General features: G+C 36.5%; 3 protein-coding genes and 2 long non-coding RNA genes across 8 annotated transcripts; 2 read left to right on the top strand and 3 right to left on the bottom strand.

Moving 5' to 3' along the window:
• Positions 1-1,786: 1,786 nt before the first annotated feature.
• On the bottom strand, positions 1,787-3,576 carry LOC111798773 (protein RADIALIS-like 4; the record flags this gene model as incomplete). Its single annotated transcript, XM_023682100.1, has 2 exons — positions 1,787-2,054; positions 3,314-3,576. Coding segments are annotated over 2 exons (285 nt in total), but the record flags the coding sequence as incomplete, so codon positions are not given.
• A 3,147-nt stretch (positions 3,577-6,723) lies between these two features.
• LOC111798327 (5'-nucleotidase domain-containing protein 4-like) lies at positions 6,724-13,595 on the bottom strand. 2 transcript variants are annotated; one of them, XM_023681398.1, is made up of 17 exons: positions 13,034-13,116; positions 12,831-12,890; positions 11,704-12,020; positions 11,532-11,609; positions 11,236-11,456; positions 10,063-10,155; positions 9,863-9,946; positions 9,665-9,781; positions 9,287-9,392; positions 9,146-9,208; positions 8,996-9,049; positions 8,161-8,218; positions 7,997-8,073; positions 7,835-7,905; positions 7,639-7,699; positions 7,493-7,552; positions 6,724-7,396 (listed from the first exon to the last, which is right to left on the bottom strand). In XM_023681398.1, the coding sequence occupies exons 3-17, from the start codon at positions 11,989-11,991 to the stop codon at positions 7,211-7,213; spliced, it is 1,617 nt and encodes a 538-aa protein (XP_023537166.1). In that variant the 5' UTR covers positions 11,992-12,020; positions 12,831-12,890; positions 13,034-13,116; the 3' UTR covers positions 6,724-7,210. The 2 variants fall into 2 exon arrangements, with proteins under 2 accessions (XP_023537166.1, XP_023537165.1); XM_023681397.1 differs by lacking the exon at positions 12,831-12,890 and having other exon boundaries at positions 13,034-13,595.
• On the top strand, positions 13,480-16,744 carry LOC111798331. 3 transcript variants are annotated; one of them, XR_002815693.1, is made up of 5 exons: positions 13,480-13,608; positions 14,737-14,941; positions 15,041-15,145; positions 15,221-15,953; positions 16,659-16,744. It is a non-coding gene; the product is annotated as an uncharacterized LOC111798331 (long non-coding RNA). The 3 variants fall into 3 exon arrangements; XR_002815692.1 differs by having other exon boundaries at positions 15,038-15,145; XR_002815691.1 differs by having other exon boundaries at positions 14,737-14,975; positions 15,038-15,145.
• On the bottom strand, positions 16,384-18,228 carry LOC111798329 (putative S-adenosyl-L-methionine-dependent methyltransferase MAB_0213c). Its single transcript, XM_023681403.1, has 2 exons — positions 17,741-18,228; positions 16,384-17,297 (listed from the first exon to the last, which is right to left on the bottom strand). Exons 1-2 carry the CDS (start codon positions 18,120-18,122, stop codon positions 16,666-16,668), a joined length of 1,014 nt encoding a protein of 337 aa, XP_023537171.1. The 5' UTR covers positions 18,123-18,228; the 3' UTR covers positions 16,384-16,665.
• Position 18,229: 1 nt separating this feature from the next.
• LOC111798332 lies at positions 18,230-18,750 on the top strand. Its single transcript, XR_002815694.1, has 2 exons — positions 18,230-18,319; positions 18,419-18,750. It is a non-coding gene; the product is annotated as an uncharacterized LOC111798332 (long non-coding RNA).
• Positions 18,751-18,769: the final 19 nt, after the last annotated feature.

Raw genomic sequence — 18,769 nt, 5'->3', positions numbered from 1 at the left:
GAGATTTTAGTTATTAATATAACATGTATGGTGGATAAATATGATTTTTTAAATAATTAAAAAGATAACAACTCAAAAATAGAGACTCGGGTAGGGTTGTGAACTCTATTCAAGTTGTTCGGGTCACCAACTTAACCAACCCAAAATTTCGAGTTGGTTCAAAAAAAATTCCCAACCTACCTCGTGTGCCCCTTAATTTCTTGTGACGTGACCACGTTACCTAATTATCTCGAATTATTAAGGATAATAATAAATATTTTATTTTTAGAAAAATAAAATTTTAATTTTAAAAGCATTATAGGTTGGGGAAAAAATTGTATAGGTAAGCATAGGGATAATATTAAAAAATTATTTTCCCCCAATAAGAATTGATAGGGAAATTTGTAATAAAAAATTAAAAAAATTAAAAAATTAAAATAAAAATAGAAAAGGTTGGAAAAGAAGACAATTATTGGATCTGAGACATCAATTATTACAAAACGTGAAAACCAACCAAAGCGATGACCTGGATTGACTTGACGTTCTCTTAAAAAAACATGTTATAAATTATTTAAAAATAAAAAAAAAATAAAAAAAATGTCGATATTTGTTGGCTGTGGTTACAAATGATATCTGTTAGATGATGGAAGTCCCACATCGGCTAATTTAGGGAATGATCATGGGTTTATAAGTGAGAAATACTAACTTCATTGGTATGAGACATTTTGGGGAAGCTGAAAGCAAAGTCATGAGAGTTTATGCCCAAAGTGGACAATATCATACCATTGTGGAGAGTCGTGTTCGTCTAACTTCTTGATTGGTGTGAGATTTNTGTCATTAATTTATTAATTTTATGTTATTGTAAAAATATAATTTAATTGAGTTATAAATATATTTTTCTCATGTAGTTAATTAAATGGGCCTAATAATATAATTGGGCCAAGCCCAAGCCCATGAAATATTAGAATTATATATATATATATATATATATAAGAACCCTTTTAAATTTGAGATTTGAATTTCACTTCGACCCAAAAAAAAAAAATTCTACTTTATTTTATTATTATTTTTAAATTTTTTTGGATGTGGTTATAATTTTATTTTTATGGTATATGTGATGTCATCGAAGTGGTGGATTGTGATGTCCCACATTGGTTGAGGAGGAAAACAAAACACCATTTATAAGGGTGTGGGCCTCGAAGGAGGTGGATTGTGATGTTTCGCATTGGTTGGGAGAAGAACAAAACATTATTTATAAGGGTGTGGAAACCTTCCCCTAGCGCGTTTTAAAGTCTTGACAATATCTGACGAACACGATGTTCGTTTTAAAGCCTTGAGGGGAAGCCCGAAAGGAAAAGTCTAAAGAGGACAATATCTGCCGAACATGATATTCGTTTTAAAGCATTGAGGGGGAAGCCCGAAAGGGAAAGCCCAAAGAAGACAGCCCGAAAGTGAACCCAAAGAGGATAATATCTGCCGAACAGGGTGCTGGGCCGATGAAAGTGTCTACTTATCTCCTATTTTATTTTCAGAATTTTTATTTATTTTTATTAGTAGAAATTGGGTGATTAATTTTTTTTTCTTATATATATATATATATATACAAATATTTTTTAATAGATAATTTTCATTTCTTTAATATATTTTTTATTAAAAAATATGTGAAATATCGTAATAAATTCAATAATATTTAATAAAAATAATATAAATAAGTGAGACAGGACGGGGACGGGGGGTCGAAATTGGAGAATGTAATCTTCAGCCCAACGTGTTAAATGAACATCTCTAGTAAATAATAGCGTGCATCGACAACAAAAACTATAATCAGTTCAACCGAATCAAATTTATAGCAAATTGAAGAATTAAGTTGGTTTGGATGAAAATCATACCGAACCAAAAATCGTGAACGCTCCTAAATGCAAGCATTCTAAGGCTGAAAATCAGCAAATTTAAGTACAACAAACAGAAACCGAGACGCAATATTTTATACAATATTCTTATTATATATAATATAAATATATTAATCTTCAATCTTGTCTCGTGTTGCAAGTCATTATAGCTTTAGACCCTTCAACCTGCAAAAATCGAAAAATAAAGTTACAATTCAATCAAACCCTAATTTTTAAAAAATTTAAGAATATTTAAGATATGTAACTAATGACAGCAATACTCGTAAATGTTTTGTATTTAAACTTTATAATATTTTAATTATTAACACGTAGATAATTATGGTATTTTTTTTTTTAAAGAACGCCTGAGAATCTAATTTGAAAATAGAGGGTTAAAATGGGTTAGATTGCAACCTCGGTTCCCGTTCACTAACCGAACCAACCTGAAATAAGATTTTTTTCAACCCTACTTGTATACACTTGATAATAAAAAAAATGGTTTATGATTGAAATCCACCGAGCTTATTATTTATAACCGAAAACGAGTTTTTTTCCTATCACGAGTGTTCATTGTTCTCGAACCCATTAATTTTTCTGACCAAAATCAAACGCTCATATTAACCTGAAATTTCAAGTGGGTCTAAAAGATTTTTTCAACCCAACCCGTGTACACCCCGTGATCTCAAATAGTTTATGACTGAAACGGTCCGAGCTTATTATTTAACAAAAAACGAGTTTTTTCTTATCACGAGTGTTCATCGTTCTCGAACCCATTAATTTTTCAGACTAAAATCAAACGCTCAAACCATACTAACCTGAAATTTTAAGTGGGTCCAAAAGATTTTTTCAACACAACCCGTGTACACCCCGTGATCACAAATGGTTTATGACTGAAACGGACTGAGCTTATTATTTAATCGAAAACGAGTATTTTCTTATCAGAGTGTTCATCCTTCTCGAACCCATCAATTTTTCCGACCAAAATCCAAACGCTCAACCATACTAACCTGAAATTTTAAGTGGGTCCAAAAGATTTTTTCAACACAACCCGTGTACACTCCATGATCACAAATGGTTTATAACTGAAACAGTCCAAGCTTATTATTTAACCGAAAACGAGTCTTTTCTTATAAGATTGTTCATCCATCTTGAACCCATCAATTTTTCCGACCAAAACCGCACGCTCAAACCATACTAACCTGAAATTTCAAGTGGGTCCAAATGATTTTTTCAATCCAACCCCTGTACACCACACCCCGTGATCACAAATGGTTTATAACTGAAACAGTTCGAGCTTATTATTTAACTGAAAACAGGTCTTTTTTTATCAGAGTGTTGATCGTTCTCGAACCCTTTAATTAATCCGACCAAAATCAAACGCTCAAACAATACAAATTAATTTCGAAATACATCGATAAGAGAAAGAAAAATCGAGAGAGATTAACCTTTGCTCGTTGGAGTAACATTGGTTAGAAGAATTGGAGTAATTGGGCAAAGGAATTCTTCCAATCTCAATATTATGGACGTCCTCCACCAGCATCTCGTAGTGCCTCTTCACTTCCTCCGCCGTCTTCCCGCCGACGGCTCCGGCCAGCTTCTGCCACCGGTCCGGCGAGTCCTTGTCGTACACCGTCAGAGCATTTTCGAACACCTTGTTTTGCTTTGGACTCCATGAGTTGGAGCTTGACGATGAAGAAGATGAAGAAGAAGAACTCATTTTTTTATTTATTAATATATATATTTTTTAACTCTAAATATAACTTCCCAATTTATAGAGAAATATATATATATATATATATATATATATATATATATATATATATATATATATATTTTATTTATTTATTTATTTATTTATTTATATTTTAAATTTTATTTTTATTTCGATGCCATGAAAAAAAATATTCTTCAAAAATCCATTTTTCATTTTCATTCCCTTTTTCTTTTTCGTCTTCTTCGTCAAGTTGTTTGACCGGTCAAAGTTATCGGTGGTCCACGAGTTATTTTTTACTCTCGATTATTTAATTTATAAATTTTATAGCTACATTGTTCGGAGGAATTAAGATCACATTCGAATCAGAGCAATCTCGAGGATAAAATGGTAAAAAAAACTAATCGTCCCCAAATCCACCATTCTTTGGGGCTAGCGTCCTTATTGGCACACCGTCTGTGTCTTGTTCCCCGAAATCACAATCCACCCCCTACATTGTTCGGAGGAATTAAGACCACATTCGAATCAGAGCAATCTCGAGGATAAAATGGTAAAAAAAACTAATCGTCCCCAAATCCACCATTCTTTGGGGCTAGCGTCCTTATTGGCACACCGTCTGTGTCTTGTTCCCCGAAATCACAATCCACCCCCTACATTGTTCGGAGGAATTAAGACCACATTCGAATCAGAGCAATCTCGAGGATAAAATGGTAAAAAAAACTAATCGTCCCCAAATCCACCATTCTTTGGGGCTAGCGTCCTTATTGGCACACCGCCGCGTGTCTTGTTCCCCGAAATCACAATCCACCCCCTTTGGAGCCTAGCGTCCTCGCTGACACTCTTTCCTTCCTCCAATCGATGTGGGACCGTCCCCAAATCCACCCTTCTTTGGGGCTAGCGTCCTTCCTGGCACACCGCCTCGTGTCTACCCCCCCTTCGGGGAACAACAAGAAGGCTGGCACATCGTCCGGTGTCTGGCTCTGATACCATTTGCAACTGCCCAGATCTACCCCTAGCAGATATTGTCCCCTTTAGGCTTTCCCTTTTGGGCTTCCCCTCAAGGGTTTAAAACGAGTCTGTTAGGGAAAGATTTCCACACCCTTATAAACAGTGGTTTGTTCTCCTCCCCGGCCAATGTGGGACACCACAAAGTAATGTGACCATGTCGCATGGGAACGTAAGAGAATGTTGGGACTATTAAGTGATATACCCGGATGTAAGAGAATGTCGGGACCATTAAGTATCAAATCCAGATTTCGAATCGGTGGTAGCTGAGTTGTTACGATTTGAGTTCATAATTTAAAGTCGAGAAAAGGGTTTCTTAGTACGATATTTTTCGACGTTATAATGTTCATGTTTGATTATTTTGACACGTATGATCAGTAACAAATGGTTAAAAATGGTGTTACTCAGTCCAATTTCAATTCGTTGTATGTCGGGATAGCGACTTTTATCTCGTGTTTTAGGATACTTTTAAAAATAAATATAATTAATTGAGCTATACTCACGTTGATCGGGAGTGAATTTTAATCAGAAATTAATTTATTTTTTCCAAAGTTGGAGGAGTCAAGTGTATATTTTGGAATCCTTATCATTCCACGTTCGTTGGGATGAGAATTTCTCCTCTTTATTTTTTTGTTTTTCAAATTCCTTTTCAATCCATTTTTAAAAAAATATTCTTTCTAAAATATACTATTTTTATTTATTTATTATTATTACATTTTAAAATTTAAAATTACCATTAAAAGCCGTGTCCGATACTATAATCATCTAAACTACTAATTCCACGTTTTTTTTCGAACGGTTTGAAGTAGGTGAGAATTGTAGACGGAAATTCGTAATTTAATTCAGACAAGCGTCTGGATCACTTTTATGTTGACTTTCTGTCCAATATTTTAATAAATTTTGAAACATTTAGGAAATATCAAGAATAATATGTCATTGATATTAATCTCAAGTGGGTGTTGGTTGAATTCGCAAGTTGAAGACGTGGGTCACGTCTCCCTTTTGGCTATGCCTTTCAACTGGTTCCTTTTCCTTTTCTTTCATTCATTCCGATCCTTTTTGCTTCAGAATTAACTCAATCTTTTATCGACAAAGATATCTCTAGCTCGTTGAAATCAATGGTTGAAAAAATTCTAAAATTTCAGGTCTCGTTTGACGTTTATAGAAATTGTACTATTTGTAACGCTCATTTTCATATTTTTCTCTATATATTATTAGTATTTCAAACGTTATTTTAAAAAAAAAATATATGTAAAGTGGAGTATTTAAACTTTTAACGTTTTGGTCGGAAATATATACCTAAACTAGATGAGCCAAGCTCGCGTTCGAAGTTTCAGCCAAAGAAAATGGACTCACTCAAGTTGGGTTGATTCCATATAAAAAGATATATAGAAAGTGTGTTGATAAATATATTCTCTTTCTTGGCAACGTCTCTTAAAAGCTTCGAGATGAAAACCGTCAATATATTTACCTTCATAAAAAAAAGTTAAAAAAAATAACCATTAACGTCATTTACCTTCATAAAAAAAAAGTAAAAAAATTCTCACCGTCAATATTGGACAAAAACCGTCTATCTGGAACGTATGTCGTACGACACAAGTATGCCAGTATTATGTCCCAACCCATGCGTCGAACGTTGGATTATACACCCACTATTTGGAACATATATTGTAAATGGTTTAGCACGGACACGAGATAGTCCAATGCTCGAGAGAATCCAGATAGATGGATGTTTAAAATGTCCTGACGAGATGATCGACACATGGGTTAGTCCCCAATGGATACGTCCGAGCAAGCCATGGTGGCCAATGTGTCCCAAGACATGGGATGAACATCACGATGCATGAGTCGTGTTTTTGGAAACCGAATTGACAATGAGATGCGACGTTGTTGTGTTGCACACAATTGAACATGCACACGCAAGCGACATGTGGCTAAACAAGCTTGGATTCAACACAAGCGATGTTCAATTGACAAAAAAAAAAATCTCGCCTAAGGTCCGACAAAGCCACAAAGTCGGACAAAAAACTTATCATGAATGTGTCATGATCATGATATCGCATAGTTGAAAAAGTACGACCATAACACAAGTCATACAGATTATGAAAGAATTTTATGCAAAGAAGTTACGAGAGCTCATAGAAAAATAATATATTTGTTCTCTTATTTTTCATGACTCACAAGGTCCCACACCAATAATAAAGCATGACCAATATGTATGAAATTAATACAACTTTCATATGAAATTGATGTCAACCGACAACCGACAATCGACAAGACCCAGAAAGTACTAAATCAATAAGGGTCGGGTAGGTTCTATGCATAAAAGTGATGCACATAGAACCGTGAGTATGAAATTGATATACATCTCGAGCATAGGTAAATCACATGAATCCAAAACCATAGTTTTAGGTTGAACCACATGATTCATGTTTACATGTGTTTGCAAATCTCAACCCTAGCCATACGACCACTTACTAGCCATTTATAATGCTAGACTGAAGGAAAGGTTTATCGATAGTTATCGATAGTTGACGACGGTAGACCTGGGGAGCAGCCTTAAGGGATCGAAGCTAAACGTGTATTAAAATGGTGAAAATACAACTATGTAATCAATCAACTATGTTCATAGAGGGATGATACCAAATTCATGGGGCATGAAATCTTCACTTGGCCTGTAGTATTTAGCTGGGGAATAAAGGCTCAAGTTGGTCACTTGGCTGCTGTAAAGACATGCAAATCTCTCTACTTGATGAGCAAACCTAGAGTTTTGATATCCAGTCTTCATAAGCTGTCCCCAAACCCCATGAAACTGCCATATTTTTAGAAGGAATGAAGCCTAAGTTCCTTGCCAAATTTTAACACAATACAATAATACATGCTTCACGTAACACGTCTTGTATCGTACCTGTCGGTGACATTCCCGTAGGGCGTCTTGATGACTCAGCCGCACTCGTTCCTGTTCACTCTGTAAAACAAAACAAGCAAAGCCTTTCATTTACATGAATTACACCATTTTCAGATGTTGGTTGAGCTGATGATAATGAGCATCACCTCTAACTGATGTAGTTCAGCAGATAGTCTCTCCTTTTCATCAGCCTTGATGTCTTCAAACCTGCATCGAAAGTCGTTACTTCAATCACGGCGAAAACGTACAACCTGTTTTTAACTTTTTAAGGGCAAGGTGGAGCGGGCGGGGCGAGGACCGAGAAGAATAGAACAAAATGATGAGAGAAGTTCAGAAAAGTACTTGAGAGACCACTTCAAATGATGTATTTTGTCTTCGATGGCATCCCGATCGTTTCTTAATAGCTGAAGTTGCTGCACAAGGTTGAAGTAAAAGAATATTACGTGACGAAAAACAAGGGATTTGTACGAGTTGATCTATTGCACGTTTTCTCTAGTTGAAAACCTTGCGTGTCTTCCTCAACTCCCATAAGAGCTCGACCTCCCTTTCGAGCTCTGGAACAACAAGCATAGTCCTCCATCCTGCCAAATCACCAAGCAGTATACAAAGTTAACAGAACTAGACGAACAATGGAGCAACAAACGGGGGATGAAATGTGGCTGGTATACCGAGAGCCTTTTTGCTTCGTAATATATCTCCATAGATGTGATCCCCAACATAGAGAACCTTGAAAGAAACAAAAACAGAAAAGGGGCAAGAGTAATTGAGGGCAAGTACCGAGATTAAGCATAAAAACGAATACTAAACGAAATAGTCGCCTTTTTACATTGTAACAGCTCAAGTTCATTGTTAGTAGATACTGTCTTCTTTGGGCTTTCCCTTCCAGGTTTCCCTCAAGGTTTTAAAACGCGTCTACTAAGGAGAGGTTTCCACACCTTTATAAGGAATGCTTCGTTCCCCTCTCAAATCGATGTGGGATCTCACAATCCACCCCCCTTGGGGGCCCAGCATCCTCGCTAGCACACCGCCCGACGACTGACTCTTATACCATTTGTAACAGCCTAAACCTATCACTAGCAAATATTATCCTCTTTGGGCTTTCCCTTCTGGGATTCCTCTCAAGGTTTTAAAACGCGTTTACTATGGAGAGGGTCTAGCCTTACTTCGACTAGTGCCTCGCACCGCCCGGTGACTGGCTCTGATACCATTTGTAACAGCTCAAGTCCTCTGTTAGTAGATATTGTCCTCTTTGGACTTTCTCTTCCAAGCTTCCCCTCAATGTTTTAAAATACGCCCACTAGGGAGAGGTTTCCACACCCTTATAAGGAATGCTTCGTTCCCTCTCCAACCGAGGTGGGATCTCACAAAATGCATTCCCGATAAACCCATCCAAAACAATGCTAAAGTTGAACATTGAAGAATAAGATTGGAAATGCTTATATGCTTGACTTCTTATGCAAACTATCATAGTTTTCCCTTGAACTAGATAAAGGAAGAGTTCACCTGTGAACTTGATTCAATTTGAAGAAGTTTATGCAGATGCATGACATTGCCTCCCTGGAAGAACATGTGCCAAAGGTAAAAACAAAATGTTGGGAATAATGGGTAAAAAGAGGGAAGGATCCATCTCTGACGGAAGATTAAGTCCCATACCTGAAAAACTTTGCAAGATTTATCTACCTTCGTCGGTGAAGATGCTTCTGAAGTGTTTCCGACCTTCATCGATGAATTAAGGCGTTAAATGAAAACCATAAGCAAAGTTCATTCGATGATAGCGAACTTTACAAAGCTAACCTGAGGTAAAGGCGAGCCATTATCAGTATTAAGTAGCATTCCTGACTTCGGTTCGACCCCAAATAGATTAGCACGGTTGTCCTCATGGAAAAAGCCTGGTTTAGCACTGTTTGTACAAATTTTTTCAGAAAACAGAGCCAAGGGATTGAGACAACAGCGCCTACAGGTACTGTTTTGTTGTCCATGCTAAGACTATCAAGCAGACAAACAGCCTACAGGTACTGTTTTGTTGTCGATGCTAAGACTATCAAGCAGAAAAAGACACCTAAACAATAAATCGAGAAGCAGGAACCAAGAACGAAATTCCGGTAACGTGTTTGAATTGAACTAGTTAACCAGGGGAATAGATGATTCTAGATTAGGATGTTAAAAGATAACCTGCCAGTAATGACGACATCGAAATACTGAAGCCAATCTAAATTGCACTTCTGATCACCCTCTGGTGCAGAAGAAGTACAAAGAAAGTTCATCACAACGTTCGTATAGTCCCATAAGCTGCAATAAAAATGAACCATTCTATTAGCCCTTATGAACTATATATGGCATAACAAAAGTAACAATATGAAGCTAATATACCTGTTTGTCACCAAGAAAGTAGAACGGCCAGAATCTCTGAGCATTTTAAGCATGGGTACAATTGAGGTATCCATATTGATAAACCTAAGAAGGCAATGCCCAAAAGTGGAGGAAGAAAAGAAGTTAAGTGAATGAAGGAATCGAGAAAGATTTGGTCGTCGAAGAACATATCATTACAAGATTCAACTTTCCATCCTCACCTTTTGGGATCCTTTGCAACCATTTGCTTTAAGGTTCCGTCGCGGTGACACATATCTACTGCAGCTCTAACATCTTTATACATTCGAGCATAACTGGAAGAACAAAATGAGAAAAAATAGATACTTTAAGCTACAATTTTGTGGTGACATTAATATTTTCACAAAACTATGGATCCATGCTTCGTGATAGACACTTAAAGCCATGCTTCATTACAGAAACCAAAACCAGAAATGTAAACAACAATAGAAACTAGACTACTATTTTTGTGAGATCCCACATTGGTTGGAGATGGGAACGAAACATTCCTTATAAGAATGTAGAAACCTCTCCCTAAGGAGACGCATTTTAAAACCTTGAGGGGAAGCCTGAAAGGGGAAGCCAAAGAGGACAATATCTACAAGCAGTGGGCTTGGGCAGTTACAAATGGTATCAGAGCCAGTCACCGAACGGCAACGAGGACGTTGGCCCCCTAAGGAGGGTGGATTGTGAGATCCCACATTGGTTAAAGAGGGGAACGAAGCATTTTTTATAAGGGTGTGGAAACCTCTCCTTAAGAGACGCATTTTAAAACCTTGAGGGGAAGCCCGAAAGGGAAAACCCAAAGAGGAAAATATCCCTAGTGGTGGGCTTGGACAGTTCCAAATGGTATCAAAGCCAGTTACCGGACGGTGTACCAACGAGGACGTTGACCCCCCAAGGAGGGTGGGATTGTGAGATCCCACATTAGTTAGAGAGGAGAACGAAACATTCCTTATAAGGGTGTGGAAACCTCTCCTTAAGAGACGTGTTTTACAATCTTGAGGGGAAGCTTAAAAGAAAAAACCCAAAGAAGACAATATCTGTTAGCGGTGGGCTTGGGCTGTTACAATTTTGTTGGGGCATCAACATTTTCACAAAAATAAAATATTAGATTAAAGGCCCGTGTTGCATGATCTAATCCGATACTCGAAACTTCCAGCTTTATCCGTTTTATACTGTATTTATTGTCTTCAACGTTGCACTAAAACAATATTTGTCTGTGTGTTTGTAAATCCAAACATGTGTTTACTGATTAGATTTATCAAAACCCAAAATCTTATCGTTCATCAAAGAAAGCGACCAAAAAAATAAATTTAGGGGCAGATAAGGATGCAAAATCTTAAAAAGTATGCCAAAGCCAAATGAATTCTTACTCGACATCCTCTGGAACTTTGTCTGGATTATTGTCCTTAAAGTCAACCAGTTGAGCAAACAAGTAAGCTTCAGCTAGTGAAAAAAGGGTATCAATGAGAGCATAGTCGGGTTCATCAAACGAATCCCGTACTAGAGTACTTCCATAGGTCTCGACTTTATCATCCTTGGACAACTCTTTGAAACCATGATAGGCCACTTTGACATACTTGTGCCTATCCATCTGTACAGAGCCATTAATTAAATCAGTTCAGCCATTTCATTTCAATTGAAAATAAGTAAAAGCCAAAAGAGCTACCTTCAATATGTTGCCTCTCCTTTTGTCAAGAACCAAACCTCTGACCATGTATTTCCAATCAAATGACCAATTCAGCAACTGTATAAGGTCAATATTCTTAACCAACGAACAAAACATTGCTACGTGTCTCGTATTTTAAAAAAAAGCTTTAATAAAAAAAAAAAAAACAAACCTCTTCGGAATACGCCAAATCATAAACCAGCTTTCTTATTGTGCCTTCATATGCAAGGGACTCGAAAGTTTCTGGCTTGTATTGTGCCAACGTGTAATCCATGTCGAACCCCACGGCAACAATATTTTTCATATTCAAAGATCTATTGCAAAAAATCTGCTTTCCTATGTCAATATTGCATTCTACTGATGATGACCATATGCATGGTTGCTGGACATCCTCACTGTGGGTGACATCCAGAGAATGCGTTCTCTTGTCCTTCATGACAGTCCCTAGATTCTCACCCATGGCACCAATAGCACACGACCGATTTAATCCTGCCGTGGTAGTTTACAGAGAGACACAGTGAGCTCGAAATTGAGAGTTGCTCCTTGATTTAATATAAAACCAACAAAATATCAAAACATAGATCCATGTACAGAGACAAACCCATCATTGAACTCAAAGACAAATATTCAAGATACTCTCTTGTCCCCTAGAAATTTATGTAACTTGTTCTTGAACATAACGTTAATATTTCTTCGTATACACAAATATTTTATAGCAATTTGGGTGTTACCTAATTAATTTCTCATCAATGTAACGGCCCCGAACGGGGTGGATTGTGAGATCCCACATCGGTTAGAGAGGGAAACGAACATTCTTTATAAGGGTGTGGAAACCTCTCCTTAGTAGACACGTTTTAAAACCTTGAGAGGAAGTCCGGAAGGGAAAACCCAAAGAGGACAATATCTACTAACAGTGGACTTGGGCCGTTAGAATCAATTTCCTCTCATCTTTCAGAATTCTCTCTACGATTGATCACTATATCTCTACAATTAAGTTGTTCCACGATTCACATCTACATCCACTGTGAGAAGCAGTCAGGATTCTCTCTTTATCAATCTATATCTAATGGAGAGGTAAGTAAATTTGGTTCACAAGCTGATCTTTTATGTTCAAACAAGAAATTCCAGCTCCAAACGACACCCAAGATTCCACTCTCTCAAAACAAACAAAAAAACCCTTATAGATTCTGTAAGTACTCACCCAAGTTTTCATTTCTTTGAATATTTCTCCAAGAAACAGCTACATACATATTGATACACACATAAACATAAACAAACATAAGACACTCAGGGGCATACCAAGTAAGAAACGTGAAGAAGAATGGTGCTAAATCCCCAAAAGCTATACTGAAACGTTAACTACAAAGAGAATATAGAAATTAAAAGGAACCCATTACGCCAGACTTATAAATGCACCACATACTTACAACCCAGCAACAAGTAAGCCAGTTAAGCTCAATATTGGAAAGAAAATAAGAACAAGAAGAAGAAAACGAACTTACTTAGTGTATGAATCCCTTTGGGAACTCCAAGAAAGTTTCGAGGGGATACAGGGTATGAGAATTCAAGCGAAAACAAGGAGAGGCAAAAGGATAGCTGTCTCCTGGGAATTCGCATGGCGCATTTAAATAGGCATTTGCGGGGGAATGAAAAGGAGTGAATCAGATTCCGAAATGGACGGGACAGGTGTAGAAATAGCAGTTGGGCTTTGAGAAGTTGGATCAAAATCCAAATTCCCAATACAAATGGATGTTCGATTCGCAGAGAATAAATTCATCAGAAATGTTTGGGGGAAACGGAATCGGAACCCTAATTTTCCATTCCCTATCCACCGGAATTAGGGCGGAGGGCTCGTGCTTCGTTTGATGGTTCCGGTAGGGGAATTTGAAGCGTCATCGAAAAGGAATGGTGGATTCGTGCCACGTGGGAACTGGCTATGAGAGAGAAAGAAGAGAGAGATTGTGGATGACGATTGGTGTTTGATGGGACGGCGGCGATCGGCTCCGCCGATGAAGAAGGTGGACAGTAGAAGGCGGAGATTCAACCGGAAAACTGTCTCAACGCGTAAATCTGGCGGGTAAACATTATCGGTATTTGGCTGTTAAATAATTGATGTTTCCATTTGTAAAATTATTATTATTATTATTATTTTAAAAAAAAATCAATTTAAATAAAGCCTTATTACTTTATTTTTTTTTAAATGATAATAATAAAAATTCGAATTAAAAAAAAATCAATTTTTACCTTTAAATTCGACAAATTTTAGTTGTTTTTATTAAAATTAAATTTAGAAAAAATTTAAGTAATGACTGATTATTTATTTATTTACTTATAACGTTAAAAAGGGGATGAAACTAACATAAATAATTTTTTTATTATTAAAATATCAATTTAATTCATATATTTTCAATAAAATTTTAAATTTATGTTATCAATTTAAAAGTTTTTAAAAAAAAACTTTAATTTAACTCATTTTAATTAATTAGAAGTACACAGATAAAATATTATAACTTATTAATTAATTATTTCGTGAAAATTAACGTAATTTAATAATAATTAACACGTCTAAAAAATTATAGAAAATAATAATAATAATTTAGTGAATAAATAACTACTACCGTAAATATAAATGATATTTAAAAATAAATTATTTTTATATCAAATTCCATAAACTTTACGCCAAACTAAAAAAATTATAAAATCTTATCTATTATTATCGGTCAATTTCTTGTATAAAACGACACTTTAATGAGAATAAAAACTCTCAATTTTTTAAAGGAATATTTACAAATATGCTCGAGAATAATATATTTCTATATTTAATTTTGTATTTGAGAATAATAATTTTATTCTAATTAGTTATTCTTTTTTAATATTGAAATTTTATTAAATAAAAAAGGCTCCGTAGTAATAAAATAAATTTAAAATTATTTGATTGTTGATTATTATATTTCAAGATTAAAAATGATAAAAACATATTATTTAATTATTAATTTTAATTAGTTTAGAATTATCTTAATAATTAAACACTTATCTAATTTTATCGTCTAATTTGTCATTTATTTATTATTTAAACGATTATTTTTATGAAATAATTATAAGTAAAAAAAAAAAAAAAAAAAAAAAAAAAAAAAAAAAAAAAAAAAAAAAAAAAAATAAAAAAAAAAAAATCTGGGCCAAGCATAAAAGTATCCCTGTTCTTCAGCTACGACAACGATCGGACTCCGCATTATCTCGGTTCCAACCGCCGTCTCACGATCAGAACAATGATCCATTCCAAGAAAGCCAATTGCAGCGCCGTCGGTTCCTGATTACAACATCTTGTAGTGGCCTCACTATGATCTCATTTCTCGCTGCGATGACGTCTCTGTTTCTACCTGCTCCCGCCGCTGCTTTGAATCTCGGCATTTGTAAGCACGCTACGCAACATTGTTTCGTTGAGAGGTTTGTTTGTCCTTTGTTCTTTATTTTCTTGTTGAAACCCTAGTTTATCGGTTTGTTTGCAGCAGGAACGAAGGATTGGCTGAAGGAGCAATAGAAGAAGGCCTCCACGTTCCTCTTGGCGCCAATTGATGCCTCCAGAGATAGCCTTCGCGCCGTTCTACTTTTGCTTTGTAAGTTTCTCACTGTCTCTTTTTTCTTTTTCTATCTCTTCGTTCGGTATTTACTTGCGTCATTTCCGGTTTCAGCTAATGCGTTCGATTACTCGAACAAGGATATGGAGAATGTTCGAAGAATGCTCGTGTCTGTTGTAAGGCATTGCGTTTTGAATGACAGGAATTCCTTTGTTCAATTTCAAGGAAATTGCAGCCAATGCGTTCGATTATTCGAACAAGGATATGGAGAATGTTCGAAGAATGCTCATGTCTGTTGTAAGGCATTGCGTTTTGAACGACAGGCATTCCTTTGTTCAATTTCAAGCAAGTTGCAGCCAATGCGTTCGATTATTCGAACAAGGATATGGAGAATGTTCGAAGAATGCTCATGTCTGTTGTAAGGCATTGCGTTTTGAATGACAGGAATTCCTTTGTTCAATGTCAAGCAAGTTGCCACCAATTTGTTCGATTACTCAAACAAGGATATGGAAAATGTTCGAAGAATGCTCATGTCTGTTGCAAGGCATTGCGTTTTGAACAACAGGAATTCCTTTGTTCAATTTCAAGCAAGTTGCAGCCAATGCATTCAATTACTCGAACAAGGATATGGAGACTGTTCGAAGAATGCTCATGTCTGTTGCAAGGCATTGCGTTTTGAAGGACAGGAATTCCTTTGTTCAATTTCAAGCAAGTTGCAGCCAATGCATTCAATTACTCGAACAAGGATATGGAGAATGTTCGAAGAATGCTCATGTCTGTTGCAAGGCATTGCGTTTTGAACGACAGGAATTCCTGTGTTCAATTTCAAGCAAGCACAGGAGTCGAGGTTCTATCTTCCTAATATTGATCGTATTTCTTTCTGTGTTGTTTTTGTTCTTCTTGTATATGAAAGATGTATGAAATATATAGAAATGCATTCATTTTGAACATCCTGTGTTTTAAACCGAGCATTATCAAAACATAATCTACAATCCAAACTTATATTTTAGCATCCCATGTCGCTACTCATAGAATCCAAATATAATGTATAGTATACACTTAATTCGCATTGTACCAAGATGAAAGATGTTCAAACCTTCTTCCAATATTTTACCTCGAATTTAGCACTTTCGTCTCAACTTTTGAATCCCACAAGTCTGTACATTTCAATTGATTGTGAAATATGCTTCTTCCTTGATTGAAAACAAAGACCCTAGGCCTTTGCCATTGATTTAGTGAACCCTCTTCAGGAAAGATGTTTGTATAGGCGCAGAAGATTGAACATTATTCGGGAATGCTTGGAATAATATACCTCATTCACGAAACACAATTTAGGTCCAATAGTTGTCTGTATTCTAATTGCATAGTTTACGGATATATACTCAAATACATGTGTATGCCTACACCTCTGATATGGTATGGTGTAGAGACCTTGAGTAATATAATATGACATTCTCTCCATGGAGTAGTTTTAATGAAGCATGTAGCAGGTAGATGTGATATCTCACATCCATCCAAGCTACTCACTCAGAGGTGTTCATGTTACTTGCAGATTGTCTTTATTCGATCGGTGGTAGCAGAGGCGAACCAGAAGCCTGCACCAAATACAAGCGGCAGCAAGGTTTTCCATCATCAGGGTGAGTCTGCAATGACCTTGGTAAACTGCGGATTTTATTGAAGAGATTTAATGGATCGTGCATAAGCCCAAAGTGAGCATCTGGGTCTCCAATCTGTGATAGTTTAGTGGTGGAAAATCCAAGGGATGGAAGTAGATGATCAGGCCAATCACAGTAGAAATGGAAAACAGAATTTGAAAGGGTGGTTGAGGGTTTGTTCATAAAATCTGCTAAGAGGACTGTGTGGGTTATGTTGCATTTGTCAGCTATTGTCTCCAATACTTGCATCGCCTGGGAGTGGGTAAAATAGTAGAGTAACCCTTCTAGAACCCACACTGTATTCTTCTCTGGTGCAAAACCAGCTGATTGAAGCTTTTCAAGCCAGTCACTACTTCTGATATCAGCTGCTACTCTGTTTAACGATTTGGCTATTTGTTGATGATGGTGGTGCTCGTATGGAGATTCTATTGCTATCTTTATAAGATTGGCTTTCGCTTGCAGCAATTCAGGGAAATCAACTTCAAAAACATCACTTTCCTTCAAGCAACTTAATCTGTAAGCCCTCGTATCCATTCCTTCATTATAATAGAGGTCCCTATTATTTGAACTTGTTTAAGTGACAAACAAAACTTAAATTGAAGTTTAATATATGTCTTCTCCCTTAATCTCAAATGTTTCAGATGCAAGCAAGTAATTCTCTTTGATTAAGCAGACAGTTTCGATGGCCTCATAGTCATGGATCCTGTCCTAGTGTTTTATCCCCCTCCGCCCACTCCTACCCCACGTAAAGAAAAAGGAAAAAGGGGAGTGTGTACATTTCTTTTTCTTAGATATCAATGTGTAAGATCTAATTTCACTGCTGTTCTTATTTTGCAGTTCTAACATGCCTAGTAACAACCCTGATTGGAACTCGTTATGCTAGATAAGAAAAAAGAGGTTATTATTTGTGCAATTTTTCTATCTTCTTATCCATGAATGTTAACTAAATGCATAAATGTCTGGGAGTTGAAATACCAACCTGCACCAAGGAGAACGACTTGTGAATCTCTGCCATTGAAGGATGTCAGAGCACCTTCAATCTTTGAATCAAACCAGAGGGTACGAACAGCAAGAATCACTCCAGACATCTCTCTTGCATTGTTGCTTCGATCTTTCTTTATCTTCTCATGCAGGTTTCTCAGGCAGGCCTCTCCAGCAAGTAAATCTGCTAGTGGATCGTGAATCACATGCTTCCAAAGCGCTCTTCCTGCTGCCATTTGACACGCCGAGCGTTGAAGGTAATCCCATTCTGCCTCAATTCTAGCATGGACTTCACGTACACTATCGGCCAACAACATATCCGGAAGCTTTAGCTCAAACCACCCTGGGTCGTCAGGCAAGCCATTTTCTTTTTCAGTCATGATTCTATATTAAAAACTGACTGTTAGAATTGATATGAACTAGGAAAGCAGATAATGCATTCTGTTTTTGTAGGAAAAAAAAGGGTGCGAGAAAAAAAAAAAAAGAGAGAAGGATTTTAAGGAATGGGATAAGGAAAGAGAACCACACACAACCAATGCTTCAGAAAAAAAACTCATCAATTAAAGGAAAAGGGAGGGTGAGTACATCAAGTTCCACGAGAGTACGTTAAATCTCGTAATTTTGCTCTTTCTCTTTATCTCTCTATTGTGGATTCTATTGGGTTGTCTTTCATCAGAGAAAGAAGGAAAAGGGGCTCCACTGAAAAAGACGAACAGATATGAGTGGCTCACAACTGGGGTATTGAAATTGCTTTGCTATTTCTATAATACCAGGTACCTTTGTTTTTATTCATTTACATGGCAAATGTTTTTCTGATTCCTAAGCAGCACGTGGCCTTTGATACTCCATTCCTTTGAGGCCCGTTTGGTCCTCATAGGTAGATATTTTTGGTTAGTGTTGGCTTATGGCAGTGTATTGATTGGTTGGGTTATGGGGCTATCCTTTTTGGATATGGCTTAATATCTTTGCCTCCTTAGTTTCTTTTCTAATTTAGTTAACTTTTTTTAATAACTATAAGTTATATATT

The sequence above is a fragment of the Cucurbita pepo genome, chromosome LG07, assembly GCF_002806865.2.
Source record: "Cucurbita pepo subsp. pepo cultivar mu-cu-16 chromosome LG07, ASM280686v2, whole genome shotgun sequence".
Taxonomy (NCBI): Eukaryota; Viridiplantae; Streptophyta; class Magnoliopsida; order Cucurbitales; family Cucurbitaceae; genus Cucurbita; species Cucurbita pepo.
This window is presented reverse-complemented; position numbering and strand designations above follow the sequence as displayed.